This window comes from Oryzias latipes, chromosome 2, assembly GCF_002234675.1.
Source record: "Oryzias latipes chromosome 2, ASM223467v1".
Classification (NCBI taxonomy): Eukaryota; Metazoa; Chordata; class Actinopteri; order Beloniformes; family Adrianichthyidae; genus Oryzias; species Oryzias latipes.
In genome coordinates this window covers 22,551,565-22,569,636 of record NC_019860.2, presented here as the reverse complement: position 1 = coordinate 22,569,636, position 18,072 = coordinate 22,551,565, and the positions used below count along the sequence as shown (strand labels likewise).

Genomic DNA, 18,072 nt, shown 5'->3' with positions numbered 1-18,072 from the left:
GTCCGATGTAGGACATCTTTTTGGACAAAACACTTTAAGAACCGTATTATGCTTAAATTTAGTTTAGGTTTTTAGCCTTACTGTCCAAAAGGCTAAAGCTAATAGATTTTAATTAGCCTAGTTTTTTTACGTTGTCGTTTTTGATCGGTTGAGGTGTTATTTGTTTCAAATGTATGTACGTTTCCGCTCATCTGTCTGTACCCACAAACTCTCTGCTTTTGGGACGACAGCAGGAGTGATATTAATCTGGTTTATTTTAAGAGTGTGTAAGTCCCTTGTTTAGTCCTATGTGTACTTGTTTGAACCTTGCTTTAATACTTTGACGGATTTAAGTTAAAATTTGTTTTTGTTTCTTTAAATGTTGCAGTAATAATCAGTGAAATCCACAATATGAATGCAAGTTGGTGGGGATTTTGTCCAAAAATGTCTGTTTCAACACATTCACCAGGATGGGTTCATTGCACTTCGATTTGACGTAAGTATCCTATAAACACTGAGTTTATAGGATACTTAAAAGAACAACAAAAATAAAATGAATTTAAAGCTGAGCTTTTAGTTTGAAATAAAGCATAAAAGAGAATTTTAAAAAAATAGGTTTTAACTTATCTTTACCAAACACATTGCCATAATATTTCTGCTGCAGATTCATGAAAATAAACAAACAAAAAGCCACAAATTAAATTGCACGGCAATTTTAGCGGATGAATTACTTAAAAACCTCATCTCTGCAGAATCTCTGAACTGGTTGTCGCTAAAACACAAACTGGAGCGTCCACACAAACATATATAAAACCGTCCGCACACACGAGCGCACATACACGACAGCTTTGTGTAGGAGTGCATACGTGTCCCACAGGGACACTGTTTAATTAGAGCCAGCTCTATTCAGTTGCTAAGTGACAGCTCTCCTGCAGAAAAACAGACACAGGCGTACACCCACGCATCACCTCCAGGTCTTAGGTAGATTATTGTTTATCTTCATAAATATAGTGGAGGGAAAAGGCAACTCTCTTTCACAATAAGCTGGTCTTTGAAAAAGTTGTTTGCCAAGCAGGCAGATGGAGGTCCCATGCTGCAGAGCGAATAATAAACAAATAGCGGGGAAAGAACATCAGATTTAAATGTTAATCTGTCTTCAACTCAAATTTGTATTCATTTTAGACATTATCTTCCTTAATTTGTTCAATTCGCTGCACTGCAGTAACTGGTGATGCACTGAAACGTCTGGAAAAAAAGGGGGTGGTTTCAGGGTGTGTCACCTCCAGCTTGTCAGTGCGCAGCAGTTTCTGGTTGGAGGAAGAGCCAGCGGTCACGGAGACGGGCGGGCTGCCAGGGACGATGACGGGAGTGCTGGGCAGGATGTCTGTGGGCACCAGGCCCATGCTGTGGGACATGGGAGTCAGGTACGGAGTGTAGCTCAGACCTGCGCTGGAGCCCAGACCTTGGCTGACCGGAAAAGTCTGCTGCAGGCGGAGAGAAGAGCAGATGTTCAGCGCCACCCTTCTTCTTCAGATTTCTCCATCAAATGTGTCCTGTAGAGCGGCGGTCCCCGACCTTTTTCAGGCAACAGACCGGTTTAACAGTATTTTCATGGACAAGGATGAAGAAGTCTGTGTTTTGAATAACATTTGAGGATAAAGTTTCTCTTCATCCTCTGTAAAAACATCTGCAGCTGCTTTAAACTCTATTTGTTCACTAGATTTCATGTAGGAATCATTAAAAAGTGATCTAGATTTTCCCATAACCCATAACTTCAGCCTCATTTGACTGTTAAGGAGCGACGAATAAATGACAAAAAAGACGATCACTAAAGGGGTACTTCCTAAATATAATCGTAAACGCGAATCCACCGCTTAAATAACTTTATTAGCAGCTTCCTCGTAACATTAGACAGCCGGGTGCTGAATATTCTGCAATATTATTATGGTGTGTAGGAACAAGTGTCACAATCAATCCATGTTTGGAGTAAAGACTCCTGGTTTTTGTCTGTTAAGACACAGACGCTCTGCACATTTTGCATATTTTCCATGTGCCCCATTTTTTTCTTTTTCGATCCATGTGTGATATGTGCGTAATTCATAAATGTTTCATGTGTTCGCATTTCCTCGACGTGCGTAGATGTCCATCGAAAGTTTCTGCCGACGGACATATTTTTGTGTCGTTTTTACGCAAATATTACGTAAATCTTACGCATTGTGCATGCTTTTTGCAAGATGCACACGGAAATTTGTGTCTTCCCACGATTGTTCCACGTTTGTCTAAGAGACATTTCACGCATGTACCACCAATGCATAACTCTTACATCACGTATACGACGCACAAATCACATTAAAAGTACATAATCGACGCACAAATCACTAACGAATTGCATATAAACAGCGAGGGGCCGCGGCGGGAGCTGACCATGGTGCTGACGCCATTTGATTTCTCCTCCATGCTCCGAATGTCAAAGCGAAGAAATTCAATGGTTTCCGTGTTCTTTGTGCGATTTAGTCTGCAAGTTCTTCAGTGGTTTTAACGTCGTTCATTAGTGATGCATCTTTGAAAATGTCACATAATGAAGCACAACCTTTCTCACTTTTTCCACATCAATTCATGTATGAACAATTTTCATTGGGGAAACAACCGCTAAAGGTCAACCAGTTGTTAGAGGGAAAATAACAGATATTTTAACTAATATTTATTTTTTCAAAAATAAGATCTAAGTCGCTCCTGAGTATAAGTCGCACCCCTGGCTAAACTATGCAAAAAAAGGTACGACTTATACTCAGAAAATAGAATAATCCCCTGGTGGTCAGTTTGGATTTTTTTTAGAAAACAAGAAGGGTGGGAGGTCTGAAAGATCAGGGTCAGGCAGCACGGATGAAGATCTTTCAGCAGGTTTGCTTTGGCTTCTGTCCACGGTCTTAATTAAAGAGCCAGAGACTTAAGAAAGCGGGGTGCAGCAAAGACGTGACATGGAGGATGCAGCGACCGAGGAAAGGAAGAAGGAGGAAGAGAACAACTGAAGAGAGGGGAACAGCTGTGGGGAGCTGGGTGGCGGGGATGACAGTTAGAACTGGGGGGAACAAAGAGAAATATATATGTGGGAAACATGGGGGAGATGGAGAGAAACAAGAGAATCTTTTTATTGTAGCGGTTTTTGCTGAGCGTGTTTGTTCCGATGCAGTTAAAGTCATCCAGGCTTGGCAGCAGCCCAGTCCACTCCGCTTCAGCACTGAGGAAACGGTTGCAGGGAAGAAATTACGATCTTTGGAGGCTAATCTCCAAACTCTACGAGCTTGTCAGACAGAAGAAGCTGCTGCACCTAATAAGATTTTTTTTTTTTCTTGCAAAGTCATGCGGCTCGTCGCGGTATTTCCCAGAGCGACACTAACCACATGCTGCATGGTGGTGCCGGGGATCATAAACTGCATCTGCTGAGCCAACATGGCCGCTGCCGTCTTCTGCTGGATCAGGTTGTTTCGCCCGTTGATCTCCAGCTGGGTCTTCAGGTGGGCCGGCGGATGCAGGTACTTGCAGTTTTCTCGCGTGCAGCGGCCCTGAGGGCAAGAGACAAAAGTCTGTAAACAAGCATCACGAAGACGAGAGACGGGAGAGAAGCATCTTTCTAATATGTTTTCTTCAAGCATTTCAAAAATCTTTGGAGGAAGAACTCGCTTTGACTCTATTTATTAACATTCCTCAGAGCTTTTGTTTAGGGAACAAAAGATCAAATTCGATCATCAGTTTGCTGCGGTGCAGTGGACAATCAAAAAGAAGATGGTTTTCAACCATTAAACCTCAGACAAACTGACACTTAAAATGCTCTCCTTTAGGTTAAAGTCAATGAGGTGGTCACTAATAAAGTTATGTTTCGATTCTTAAATTTAGAGTCTGTAGTATTTTAGTGGTTTCTATTGTGGTCCATTTTATTTCCTTTTTCACAAGTCAGTTCCGCAGGAAACATTTTTTGGGCGGGAGCCTGAAATGTGAAGCAGTGCGGCCATTTCCAACCCGAACGGCAAAAAGCTAACAGTCACATAGCTTAAAAATGCTGCTAATTTTACAATTTGACCTTCATTTTTTCAAAACATTCTTTGCTCTTCAATAGCAAAAGCCGTTCTCTGATATTTTTTATAATCTATTGCATGTTTAGCCGGCTAGCTGATTGTGTCTTCATTTTTGGAACCTTGTTCCCTGGATAAATGGACCGCAGCAACACTTATAGGCTTTGCCGTCCCCGGCGACGATTCATGAATCGCACGTCACCAAACAGAGGCATGGAGAACTAAATGATAAATAAATGATCAAGAATAGAGGAGAGAAGGAGGCGAGAATAGAGGACAGAACCCCAGTGCACCATAGCTTCCCCAGCATCAAACTTCTAGCAGCCTACTACTAATTATTATTGTTAAGTTTAATTCAAACATGTTAACAGTAAGTCAAATATTCTCTGATTATTAGCTAGTCTGGCAATAAGGCTGTCCAAAGAGGAATGTTTTAAGCCTAACTTTGAATGTAGAAACTGTGTCGGCCTCTGATAAACGCGTCGTCCGCTTATCTCAGTGGAAATGCAAATGCAGAGGCTGGCGGGGTCAGGCTTGCAGGAACACTGGTAGATGAAGCCAATTACACTGTCAGAGCAAGGCCTAATGGCGAACACAGTGATCCAATATGGATCCTCCACAGCAGTTGTTGCAGGAAAGGGGGGAAGGCACACGGAAGCCAGGTCAGCAGGGGACAAATGAAAGCCAGCATCGAAGGAGAGATGTGCAGAAAGCAAAGGGGACAGAGCGGAGGTGTCTGCAACGGCACACAGAGTCTTAGAGGATAGAAAAGCAGGATAAAAACGAGTCTGGTGTAAGGAAGGCTGCTGGTCCATCTAAATACCTCTTAATACCATGACACAACCCAGCCCACTAAGTATCCTGATTAGCTATATCACTGCCATCGTGATTTCTCCAATTTCCTCTTATATGACGGGTCTGCCTCGCGTCAAGGACAGAGTTTAATCACTCAAGTGCTCCACTCAAGCACCGATTTAAAAAAAAAGTCAGACGAAAGGGAAGCGGACCGTGAACGGGATGGCTGTCGTGTGCAGCGTGCAACCATCTGGACGGTCTCTGACCGAGGGCTCGGCTGAGCGAACCGTGCGGAAGTGGCATTGAACACATCAGTGCGGGATTGATGATCAGTCATTGGCACTCAAAATCACGAAGCTGCAAAATTTCAGTTCCAGGTTCCACCATAACAAGTATCCTTTCCTAAATCGTTTTTAAATGTCTCACGAACACATTTGTGTTTGAATGTATGGTCACAACAGCATGTAGGACTTTGCTAGCATCTGTTTAGCAACACCAACAAACAAGTGGGTTATGTGTGAATGCTTTGAGTTTAATTCAAGGACTACAGAACTATCTCTCTGCAGGAATTGATGTTTATTCTCAGCCTTTAGGTCCGTAAAGAAACATTCGCAGGAAAACCTTTTACTAAGGCACGCTTAAACTAAAAGCCATACTCTTATTGTGAACGAACAAAGGGGTTCTGTTTGAATAAACAAGTAAAATCATGACACAGCTATTGTGTTTTTCACAACTGACAGAATAAATAAGAGCACCTAAAACACTTTTACAGCTAATTTTCAATCTATTTAGTTCAAATTCAAAATGGGATTTTTTTTACGAGTCTTTCTGTTCAAATGAAATTTGGACTAAATAGTTTATTTGGAGAATAATAAAATTAGAATCTTGAGTTTTGCTGCTGAAAAACAAGCTCTAAGTTTCTTTCCAATAGTGTTCCCTCACTGATTGCTGGCGTTACGTCCTAAAAATAACCTGTGATAGGCGAAATCCGCGAAATAGGATTGCAGATAGCACAAACTCCATACGCATTTATCAGACAAGCACAAACATTTTAAACTCTCAAAGTTGAAACCTTCATTAGCATTAGCTGCGTTTCCATCACACATATGCGCAAAGCTTTACAAAAACTCTAAGAAAGTAAAAAGAAAAACATAATTTGGCATAATCTACCGTATTTTCCGGACTATAAGGCGCCCTTTTTTCATAGTTTGGCAAGGGGTGCGACTTATACTCTGCAGCGACTTATAATAGAAATAAATTGAAATAAATACATTGTTAACCCTCCTGTTATGTTCATTTGTGAGGAACAGAGATAATGTTCCTGGGTCAATTTGATGTATGAGGTATGTTAAGTGTTTAGAGTATGTTAAGTGACTCAGAGAATCAGCAAACCTTTTTTACAGTAAGATCTTGAAGGCTTACAACATAATATTTTATTTTCCAATGATTTCATAGATGCAGAAATGCAATAAAAATAACTACATTCTACAAATACAGGATGAAAACAGAGTATTAGTTGGCCAATGATGCTTCATGAAAGGAATAAAAAAATAAGTATGAGAAAGAAATACTGTGAAATTATGAGATAAACAGTCTGCTATGATTGTGTCATATGAGGTTTTGCAACTTATTAGTTCTTGGTCTTAGATTTTGTCAAATAAATTTCCCGTCAAAATGCGACTTATAGTCCAGTGCGACTTATCTGTGTTTTTTTCAACTTTATAATGCATTTTTGGGTGCGACTTATACTCCGCAGCGAATTATAGTCCGGAAAATACGGTAAATCATAATTATGCGAATAAACATAAACCAACTTATGTGAGTTGGATGGGGCTATGGTCTCATCCACAGCCCCATGGGGTGGGCTAGGGATAAATCACCATTTTGGAAAATGGTGATTTAATAGAGGGGCTGAGGATCCAACAATTCCACATGACACGCTCAACTTTTAATGAGCTGGTGAAGCCTGTGAGTTTTTTCAAAATTGGGGTGTTTCTATTAGGCGAATTTCTTCCAATTTGCGCAATTTTATAGTGAATGGAGACGCATCAATCGAGAAATAAGTCCAGTATTATGGAATGAAAACAAAGATCTGATCGCAATCAAAGATTTATGTAGGATTCAGATAGATTTTGCAACCTGAACGCACTCTTTACAGGAGACACAGAGAATATTGATTGACAAGAACAACGGCCAATCAGGATGCAGGACACAGTGCACCCTAAACAAAACAAAAAATATCTAAAGAAAAATCAAAGAAAGATCCACAAAAACAAAGAGACAATGATGGATGAGGAATTTGGACACAACCTTAGTCTATGTACAACATAAAATGTTATACTGTAGACTGAGCAAAGAAGAAGAAAGGTCAATATCACCACAGAAGAAGTAGAAATGATGTTATAGTGACATAGAAATGGAGAAAAAGAAGAGTAGCAGTTTACGGAGAGGAATATTTTTTCTTGAAAAAATCATGTATTGAAAATAATTACTTTGGAAAAAATAGTCAAGAACATTTGAAGCTTCAAGGCTTCAAAACAGTACACAAAAGTGACATTTGGTGACCAAATAAAGCAATTAAGACCTCTCTTAAGTACTCAAACACTCAAGTACTTTTTTTGTTTTGTTTGTTTTTTTGTATAATCTATTGATTAAGGATTATTAAAGACCCTTTCTATCTTTCTGTCTGTCTGTCTGTCTGTCTTTAATACAATAACTTTTGAAATCTAAACACAAGTCTTGATAAGACTTGGGATGAACACACAAACATGTCGTCTTTTGTTTAGCACCAAAGATCCAAAGCGGAAATAGAAACGGCTAAAATATTTGTGATTAGTGGACAGTTTGGGGTATGATGGAACAAAAACATCATGCTGTAGTTCATTTTTTGGGAGTAGCGTCGAGCCTGCAGCCTTGTAATGACATGAGTCGCAGGCTGGAAGGGACTGACCAGGTGTGAAAGCGGCAGCAAGCCCCCGATACCCTCGCTCCTCCTTCTCAGTCCGCATGCACAAAAATCACACCTGCCCACACACATGCATGCTAAATCCCTCCATCGCAGCAAGCCGCAAACACACTTTTAACACGCTCACAAGTGGAGCACACCGTTGGGTTTCCTTAATTAATTATTCCAGCACTTAACCCTGCGGCCAAAGATCTTTAAGGTGTAAGAAATAATTAAAGCTCTGTGGAGAGCGCCGCTAAAAATCGGCAAAAGATGTGGATGGTGTGAGCGCCGTGTCCACAAGAAGGAACGTGTGGGCAGGTGTAACTGCAGAAGAAACTGTGTGGGAGAGTGTGATTCTGCGCCTGCGAGGAAGAGAGCCCTGGACAGCATCCCAGGCCCGGTCTGCAGAAAGCCACACCATCCCCACAATGCCCTGCAGACACCTCATGTACCTGCTTACACTGGTAACAACACACCCGTAAGCAGAGCGAACCCTCAGAAGGAGATCTGTTCAGAAACAATGATGGGAACGGTCGGTGCCAGGCCTCGCGCTTGAAAACCTCCTGCTGTCACCTTCTCTTTCTGCCTTTCACAGATCCACCATAAACCCGTCTTTTGCTCTGCGCTAAAATTTCTGTGATTCATCTGCTTTGTATCAGCAGAAGATGGAGGGAGTGATAAAAAAAAAACAACAAAAAAAACCCCAAAAAGCTTCCTCAAGCGCTTCTTTGATAATGGAAATTCCAACATAATGGGCTAATAAAAGGCATCACACTGTTTGCAGCAGTGTTACCAGAAAGCTTTGCAATTACTGTAAATGATCTGTGTGGCATCCATCATCATCGCACCGCATATTTGCTTCTGCATCGTTTATTCTGAGCATACGCTTCAAGTCACAGATATTCACCTCAGCTCTTCATTAGCCGAGTTGTGAGGCCACAAATGGAAAAAAATAAAATAAAAGTAAAGAGTCACCATTTTAGGGCTTTCATCAAGGCTAATGTTAGATTTGGTAAGGTTTTTGGCAGTCCATAGCAATTTTGGAAAAGTTACTTAATGCCTTAGTCTCATGGACCTGTGTGGGTGCTGCACGTTTTTGGGTTGTCCGGTCATAGAGAGGAGCCGCCTCTTACAGGAAGCACAGGTGTGCCTTACTCTTGTGGTACTGCTGTGGCTCGTATGACCACCTCAAAGGGACGTCATGAAAATGCAAAGTATCATTGTCGTACCTGCGGTAAATCTATCATTATGACATCCAAGTGTCCTTATAACGCACTCATTAGTAGTCACAAGTAAGATGGAAGTATTGGCCCCTTACCAAATGCAAGTTCACACGCATGGGCTGTGCACATGATAGTTTAGTGCCCGTAGGACGCCTGTAGGATGTCCACATGTTCACACCGCCCTCAGCAATGCACAATCAAGCGGACACATATAGGTGCATTTTGGGCTTCAGCGTCCAAAATTCGCAATTTCCTGGGTCGCCGTGCACATTTTAAACACCGTTTTTAGGCTATATATGCAAAATGCGTTAAAAGTCAAACCAGGTTGTACTTTGACCAATTAGGGACTCGGATTTAGTAGTGACATATGGATGCTGTCTCTTTCAATTTTACGAACTTGATCACGTAGGATAAATTTAATAGTTGTGTCTTTCATATATATAGGAATAGAGCTGTGACAGAAGAATCCTGGAGCGAGATTTGCACCGCATCTTGTCCCCAACCCTCTTCCAAATGTAGGGGGCAGACATGCGCTATTTGATAGCGACAGTTCGGTGTGAACACCATATGCTAAATGCTAAAAATTAGCGTTGCAGTTAGCCTGCACATAAGGGATACGCAAGGACCACTAAAGTGTGAACACGAACTGGCTCCATTCGCATAATTATTCACAGGATTATTATAAAAAAATGGTTTGCCCATTTTTCATCCACAGACAGCCCACATCCACCAGTAAAGACAGTTGTGATTGAGGCTTTAGGTATTCACAAACAGGACACGGGTACTTGCTGAATTTGAAGAGGTGGTAATTGACAACCTCTTTGCAAAGTAGTTAAAAAGCTTTTACCCACAATGCAATGGTAATGAGCTTGACATTGGAGGTAATTTAAGACATTTCTTTAGAGAAAAAGCATGTAAGGCCGACTGCAACAGCCATCCGCAAAAAGGCAGGAACAAGAAGACAGAAGACGGCTATGAACGGAGGACTCGGGCTGGTGCTTTTGATGCCACATTTGGAGATTCAAAGCACACACGATGAGGTAAGCTTTGTGGAAAAATCAGCACTGCATCACAGAAGTGCACACAGCTCAGCATCCGAAGCTGTTCAGCAGCATGCAGAAGCGCTGAAAGGCTGCACGCACGACTGGTAACAATACTGTGCCGTCATCTGATTACAAGCCCTTCGTCTTTTTGTAAGGGCGTAGGGACACAAGCGCACAGGCCTGAGCGGAGAGACACGCTTCTGTTGAAGCCACCCACACTGAGCAGAAATCCATTCATTGCAAGAGTGCTGCTTTCCAGCAGCTATCTATCAAAAGGGTCTTTGAATGCACCATTACACCTTTGTGGTCTGTGCGCTATCTTACGCAGAGTAGCTACAGGTGTAAAACTACACTTCCAATCAGAGTCATAGGGTATTATATCTACCGTAAAATTCGACTTACTTGTGATTACAGTAAAAACCTTTGTCAATATTTGTAATAATCTTTATTTTTTATTGCAGACAGGCCTGTAGAATGAATCGCAAAGTTATAAAGTTATCGTCATTGAGCCATTTGCCTGTTTGAAAGGAATATTGCAAAAGACGGCATAAACTGTGATAAATGGTTACTTTAAAATGTTTAGACATAGGGCAGCTTGAAGTATTTGACAAATCAAATGAAGCATATTTGACCAATTGAATGGGCTCCTTCAAATTAAAGATTAATTAAAGGGGAGATGCTACAAATCGGGTAATTCTTTGGCCAGAAGGTGATATTTTGACTAGATTTTGAAAGTGTACATCTGTTTTGGTCAACAGAGGCTGTTGACCAACTCACTGCAATCTCAACACTGTCTGATATTTCTGCAGGATTTACAGATCATGATGAACTTAATGGAAAAAAAAACCCCTAAAGGTCAATCTCTTTAAAGAGCAAAGGTATTACTTAAAAACTGTCTGAATCCAATGCGGGGAACACGACGGCCCGTTCAATATCTGCAAACAACAGAATGAGGCCTAAGGCAAAGAAAAGAAGACCGTGGCGGTGCTAAGTGCAAACATCATCGGTCCAAACATGACAGCTTCTGCCTTAATTATACTGTGATGTTTGGAGCTGTGTAGACAAGAATCTCTTCAATCTGATCCTGTTATTTCCAGCATAAACACTGAAGTCTCACGATGAGTGACATGTCATCTGGAATGACCTGTAGCTTTCCAATACCCGTAATAACAGATGTCACTTTCGAGACGAGTGACACACTAATGACCGCCTGGTACATGCAGGGAAGCCCTCATTATTTAATGAGTGCGTTTTCTCCAGCAAAAACAGATTCATCTGTTATCTTTCTGCAGTAGAGTAACACGGCATATACTCTCTACACAAATATAGGTTGTGTTCGAATTCTTCACTACTCACTACTTTGCGCACTTTATAGTGCGTTCGCCCTTCTGTAGGGCCGTCTTAGGTTCCTTCCCTACTCACTATTTAGTGCGTTCACCTACCTACCATTTCAAATTCTAGTGCCCTGGAAATTTCCCAGAAGTCTCTGCGAAAAACCAGTGGGCATCGATGCTCACTAGATCGGCAAATATAGACCACAATGCATTGTGTCAGAACAATTTTCGTCGAAAAAATGTATTTTAATGTATTTATATGAAAAAATGTAGTAAGAATGGTGTCCTAATTGCTTTTAAAACCTGGGGTACTAGATAGTCTCACACTATATGGTCATTTAGTAGTTAGGGAGTAGTGAGAGAATTCGGAAACCACCATAAATAAAAGTCAGACTGTGCTGGTCCAGAATGTTCCTCTATAACTGGCTTCGGCAACCGCTGCATGGGCTTTTGCCCTGGCGTCTTTATCAGCAGTTAAAAGCCCCTTCCACGACCCCCCTCCTCCTTCATCAGGCAAACTGAATGGTCAGAGTGATGGCTGTTGTGTGTTTGTGGGTGGCACAGACAAGAGGGCCAGTCTTCAACCCGCTGGGAAGAATGGCGCTTCAGTTGTGGGCCCCACCGTTTACCACTGTAACATTTGCATTTCCCCTCAATGAACACTCTATCCTGAGGCTTGCTGGAGACCCAGGGCAGCTGCCTATAGGCCAACATAAGGGCTGTAAACGTCCCTGCACGGGCAGCTGGAATCACCTTGACATTACTCTGCTCTTCTCTGCTTCCAAATTCCCTTAATAGCAACACTGGAGTCTTGGCTCTCGTCCAATATAGATAAAATGAGAAATTGCCTTTTCTTCCCTTATCAACACTTCAAGCTAAAAACAATATTAAACATTAGGTAATGTCTTGAGATTCACTGGCGTGTGGGTGCATGCAATTCTACATTAACCCCTTCAATTTCCCTTGTACTACAAGGTTGAGTCTTCATATCTAAGCCCTAATTATCAGAGTTTTTTATAGGCATAGTGCTCAATAAAATGATCAATGATTGTGTAATTGGTAGTATTGACAAACTGCTTCAACCATAAGGAAGACAGCAGGAAAAAAAGCCTTGGAAACAACATGGGTGTGTTACACAATGCATTCTGACCAAGGATGTCTGGACAGGACCTCAGACAGTCTGCTAAACCTTTCCACAAGCTAAAGCCTCATTCAGGGGCTTGCAGGTTTTTGGGTTGTCTAGGACCATGGCGCACAGGTTGTCTTGGGGTTCCCTTAAGGTCCATGCAGCCACCTCAAGGGACACAGTTGAAAACGAAACGTACCATTGATGTGTGTGTGGAAAGTGTTCCGTGAAATATTTGTGAGGTTAATGCAAATTGCGCGCACTTGTGACGTACGGGAGATGCCGTCGTACAGTGCCCTCACGCCACACTCTGCGAGTACTTGCCCTTTCACTGACCGTACGTTTAAAAGCAGCTCGCACGGGGTGTGCACGTGATATGCTAGGACGTCCCTAGAACGCCCGTAGGATGTCCACACAAACTGCACCTTGATTGTCTAATTTCTTGATTTCTATCAGTCAGGCTTCACGTAAGGAACACATACTGACCACGGACCAACACTAACGTGCCTATCTCACCAACTTCCCCCTTAAGTGTTGTACAAGTTATCACTGCAGCATATGCTCGTAGAAAGAATGTAAAAGAACATTTTCTTTCCATGGGTTTACCATTACAGGCTTGCCCATTTATTACCTGCAGACAAGGGCAGTTGTGGTTAAAGGCTTGAACAACTGAGATGTAGTCTTTTTAAAACTGTGCTCTTAGTTTGTTTGCAAGTGGACCCTGGCACAGTTCTCAACAGTGTGAATGTAAACAAACTTAGCAACATCTGAAGCAAATCAAGACTAATAGTAGGGATGCCAGAATTCCCGCTGCACACCAGTATGTTTATGTTGAAAGTGTCAAACAATCGTGCTAAATTTAAGAAGGATTTAGTGTTTTTTTATTATTGAACCAGGCCTAGTATAAGCCAATTGAAAGGTTTTTCTTCATTGTTACTTGTTTATTAACACATTTAAAAGAGGGGTTTTCCAAAACATTTAGTATTTGTGGTCATTTTGTAGTACACAAATCACATATCGAACCAGAACAAAACCCAAAAATCAAGGTTTGAAACGTATCGTGGGGAAAGTGAATCATTACCTCCCTAACTAGTATCTTGTAGCATCAAAAAACTATGTTGTGAAAATAAACCAGATAAAAACATGATATTTTATTAGAGTTCAATGGGTTGACCTGGTCTGAACACACCCCAAAACTTGCATGTACTGTAAAGCATAGGTGGTTAGTGTTTTTTAGAAATGAATTATCTGTCAATCATGACAAATGTGATATTTGTCCCGTCTCTACAACATAGCTAAACATCAGCTTCTAGCATTATTTCCTTCTTTATTTTTTTCTTTTATTTCATCTCAGGACTCTGCTGTTCCGTTTACGTCTATGTTGCAGATAGCAGTGGGCCATCAGCGCTGATAAAAAAGAATTCAAGCTTCCTGTTGTGTTTGATGTTCTGGTGAAAGATATTTGCAACTCCTGCTAAAAATACCCAAACGAGAGCTTTTTATCATTACTCAGCTGTAAGAAGCTCACCTCTACATTTCTAAAAAGCAGATTTTCAGTCGGCTTTTTTGTTTCTCCACCTTTCTCAGTTTGATTTTTTACTTCTTATTTTACGGACCAGCAGACAAAGAAAGTTGCTTTTCCGCTTCCTAATGTCTGGTTACGAGTCTGAAAGGGTTCAAGAGAGAAGCACTTTGATAAACCCCCCCCCCCACATGTAAAAGGTGCACTCCGGTGCTCAGAGGCCTGAGACGAGCAGTGATCCCACCACCTCCTCAAGTTGTGAGGTGCTGGATGCACATGGACAGGGGTTTCCTTCATCCTCAAAGACAGGGAATTCTTCTTCCTGAAGCTCTAATGGATCCGTTGAAATTAATGGATCTGCTTGAAGCGTTGAAGCCGCAAACCAGCAGGAAATGCTGCGAAGCCATTTAGAAATGATAGCCAAAAGCTTTCTGCATGTGTTTGGGCTGGTAACGGAGATGAAGGATCAATGTTGAATAGTGGGTAAGTCATTTGAATGTAAACCAGAGAGAAAGCGGATCTCCAGACTCCTTTTTTTTTTAAAAAAAGCTCTAATTACCTTATTAGCAGGCATTTTACCTCACGCAGTAAACAATTCTAAATAATGGGAATGAATGGGAACAACGCGGGAGAAGTGGCTGGTTATAAGCCGCGTTCTGCTTTCTGTTCCTCGACAATGTTGCCTCAGCAGTAATTAAGTGCCTTTGCTTCACCAACCGTAATCCCACAGATGAAGGAGTGGTGCAGCTGCTGACACACCTGAGATTACCCAGGGATAGAGAGGAGACAGGCGCTTGGAGGAAGCACACACAGTGAAGGGGGGAGCGGGATCAGGATGGGTTTTGCTGTGGGACACCTTGAAATGGCGAAACCCTGCGTCCAGAGGGCTGAAGAGTAATCACTCCCCATATCCGTCGCAGGTGGATAATAAAAGCGGATCTGATGAGCGGACTCGTTTGATCACATCGTATCCCCGTGGAAATGTCTCAGAATAGCAGCAGAACGATGCACATCAGATGAAAATCACATGAGTGGGTTATCATTGTACAGCTCTGAGCTTGTGATCGATGGCATAAAAGCCAAACAGGGAAAGGATTCTGTGTTTTTCTATGAACTAAACCCTCCTGCTCAGTCCTCCACAGAATCTTGTTTAGCTCTTAGGCCTTTTTCTTTCATTAATTTTCTGCAAAATCCTCATTAGGAGGTGTGGTCCACTGCATCCAAAGCTTTAAATTGACACAAGAGGCCGTTAAACTGTGAGAAATTCCAAAATGCTTTTGAGGAAGGGGTATTTAAAGCGCGGCTGCGATGGCACCATTGTGAGGTACCTGTAAAGCTCTGGTCCCCACTGCTAATCCATCTGGAGGCTGCTGCCCTGCTTCAGTTAATCTGATCATCTGTGACCTGCTGAGACATGAAACCCACCCTCCAGAGCACATCTAATCTGATGCCGCACATACTGCAGAGGGACGGCGCGAGGCGCTGACGGCCGCCCTGCAGTCTTGTTGCCTGCTAACCATCGGTTTGAGTCAAATGCGGCAAACCAACCCAAACAAACTGGACTAGCACCTGGCACTGGTGCCTTTTTAGTCTGTCGATAGGTAGGCGTTAACCTGCTGACACTTTCCCGAGAAGACAGATCTCATCAGCTCTGATGTGACAGCCGACGAACAACTTAGCCTCAATTATTCCATAGAAGTAGGTTAGGAGGTATGGATAGCCCAGTTTAGAGAGAACTGTGTCAGAGTCCCAGGAGGAAACAGCCGACAGGCCTGATTTCTATCTGCTAATTTTACATTTGTGACCAGTTTTCAGACACTCTCCGGTGATCAGAGGCGAAGCTACTTGAAATTTTAATGATAGAAATTAAAAGAAGGCTGTTAGACAAAAAAAGGGCGTGTCTTCAGATTCTGACAGCACGCCAAAGCCTGTTGAGGAGTTGTTTAAATCCGTACAACAGATAAAGGAGGATAATGAGATAGAAGGGAGAGAGCAGATCTATTCATCAAAGCCCCTTTCTAACACACTCAGCAGATAGGGGCAGAAATGTTGCACGGCTGCTTACGCTCCACTTTTAAGATTCAAGCTCAGATTGCTGACAAAAAAAAGAAGAAGAAAAAAGTTGAGACGTACAGTTTCCTGAACCACAGAGGAGGAAAGTACAAAAAATCTCTAATAACTCTGAAGCTAATTTTTTTTTTATATTGTTTAGAAACATTGAGCATCCACCAACAAGAAAGGAACATGAGTGAGAAACTTTAAACTGCAATTGCACAAGGTCTTGGGTAACTTAAATGTGATCTGCTCAACACAGTGCGGCAACACTTGTTTGTTGGGCGTTGTGATGAGGCCTCCGAGGGGCTGGTATGCTCCTGGGGGTGAAGAGACCTAAATCCCACATGGAGATGATGAAAACATTCCTCATAAGATTGAGAAGACGAAAGAACAGAGATGAATGGGAGTCCTATTCGACGACTTACTAACTCTAGGATACTATAGGATAGTTTTTTTTATGACAGAGTCTTAAAAAACGCAATTGTTTTAGCGTTCAACCACAAGAGCCCAAAACATTCTTAAGATAGGACTTTTAGTTTCTTAATCGAACTAGGATTAGTTATCATCTTAGATGAGGGCTTTGATCAATTTAGTGAGGTGATCTGCCTCTCTGGTCCGATCTGAGCTCTCAGTCTCCATCTTCTCCCTGTTCTAAAATGAGTTCAGATTATCAATAAGAATTAGGAATAATTGTGTGGTTTGATGCCAAAAAGTAACTGAAACATCTTGTCACACATTCCCTCTCCCACCACAGGTTCAACCTCCCCACCACTGTGACGCAACACGCTGCCAATTAGTGTCCCCCACCTGTCCCTGTAGGTCAGTCGTGACGGCATTTGCTGGGTGTGAGATGGGCCGTCTCATTTTTCATCCATGAACTTTGCATGCCAATCCCTCCCCTGCTTATAGACTTGCTGTAATGGCCTGAGCTTGACCTTTCAGCTATGGCCACCCTAAGACGAGGAAGAACACGCTACAAATAATAACTTTGACGTCTGACATGGCACGATAGGATCAAAGTTCTAGAAAATGAATCGGAACTGTATTGGATTCAATTGGGCTCCGGGACATTTCCATTCATGTCATCCTAATTTGCAGCAACTGCAGTTTGGCTGATTGAGCTTGGAAGAAAATGTTGCGCTGACCTTGAATAAATGATCTACTTCTTGCCACCAGACTATACTAATGTTTGAGAAGATCCATCAGCTGTTATAGCCAATTTTGTCATTCCAACATAATCTATGGTCACAGCACTGGGAAGAACAGTTCCTTCCACAAGATTCTATGACAGGACACAGATAAAAACAGATGTCTGGATTGCTATTTTGAATTTATAGGTCTGTTGAAGTGTTTAAAGGTACAGCAGATTGTAGCAAGTACCACTTGTACTTCAAAATAAAGCCTTGGTCACGATTTTCCTTTTGGGTAGACACAGCTGTCTGTGGGTGAAAAATAGGCGAATCTGTACGGGCACGTATATGGGTAGAACGAAATATCAGGGTCTTAGACTGCTCGAGAGCGTTTGTGCACCTCTTTCCTATGGGCACGCTATAAGCACTTATGAATAATTATAAACACTTATGAATGCGCAAGGGTAAGTAACAGTGTAGTAGTTGTCTGTAGGTGTTGTTCACATATTTGCGTGCAGCCTTACTGTTGGATATTAGACAATCAGAGACAATCAGACATCTTACGCTTGTCTTACCTTATGCACAGCCTGTGCATTTGTGTAAGGTCGGTAAGGAGCCAGCACTCGCTCCTTACTTATGACTAGAGTGCAACGTAAGGCACCAAGCGACAGCATCCCCCATACGTCATAAGTGTGCGCAACTTTCATTATTCTTACAAATACTTCATAATACATACAGTACAGACCACAGACCATTCTCATTCATTTGAATGAGAAGGTGTGTCCAAACTTTTGATACGTACACTCCATTTTCATGATGTCCGTTGAGGTGGCCATGTAAGCCTCAAG

General features: G+C 42.0%; 1 protein-coding gene across 13 annotated transcripts in view; it reads right to left on the bottom strand.

Annotated features, from left to right (window-relative positions):
• Window positions 1-18,072, bottom strand: part of LOC101165037 (muscleblind-like protein 2a) — a 54,437-nt gene that overhangs the window by 14,369 nt on the left and 21,996 nt on the right. For 12 of the 13 annotated variants that reach the window (XM_020709120.2, XM_011485292.3, XM_011485307.3 and 9 more), the window contains exons 3-4: window positions 3,378-3,542; window positions 1,260-1,463 (exon numbers count right to left, since the gene is read on the bottom strand). In XM_020709120.2, coding sequence (XP_020564779.1) covers window positions 1,260-1,463; window positions 3,378-3,542 — 369 coding nt within the window. The remainder of the gene's footprint in view (window positions 1-1,259; window positions 1,464-3,377; window positions 3,543-18,072) is intronic. The other variant, XM_020709127.2, reaches the window with a different exon arrangement.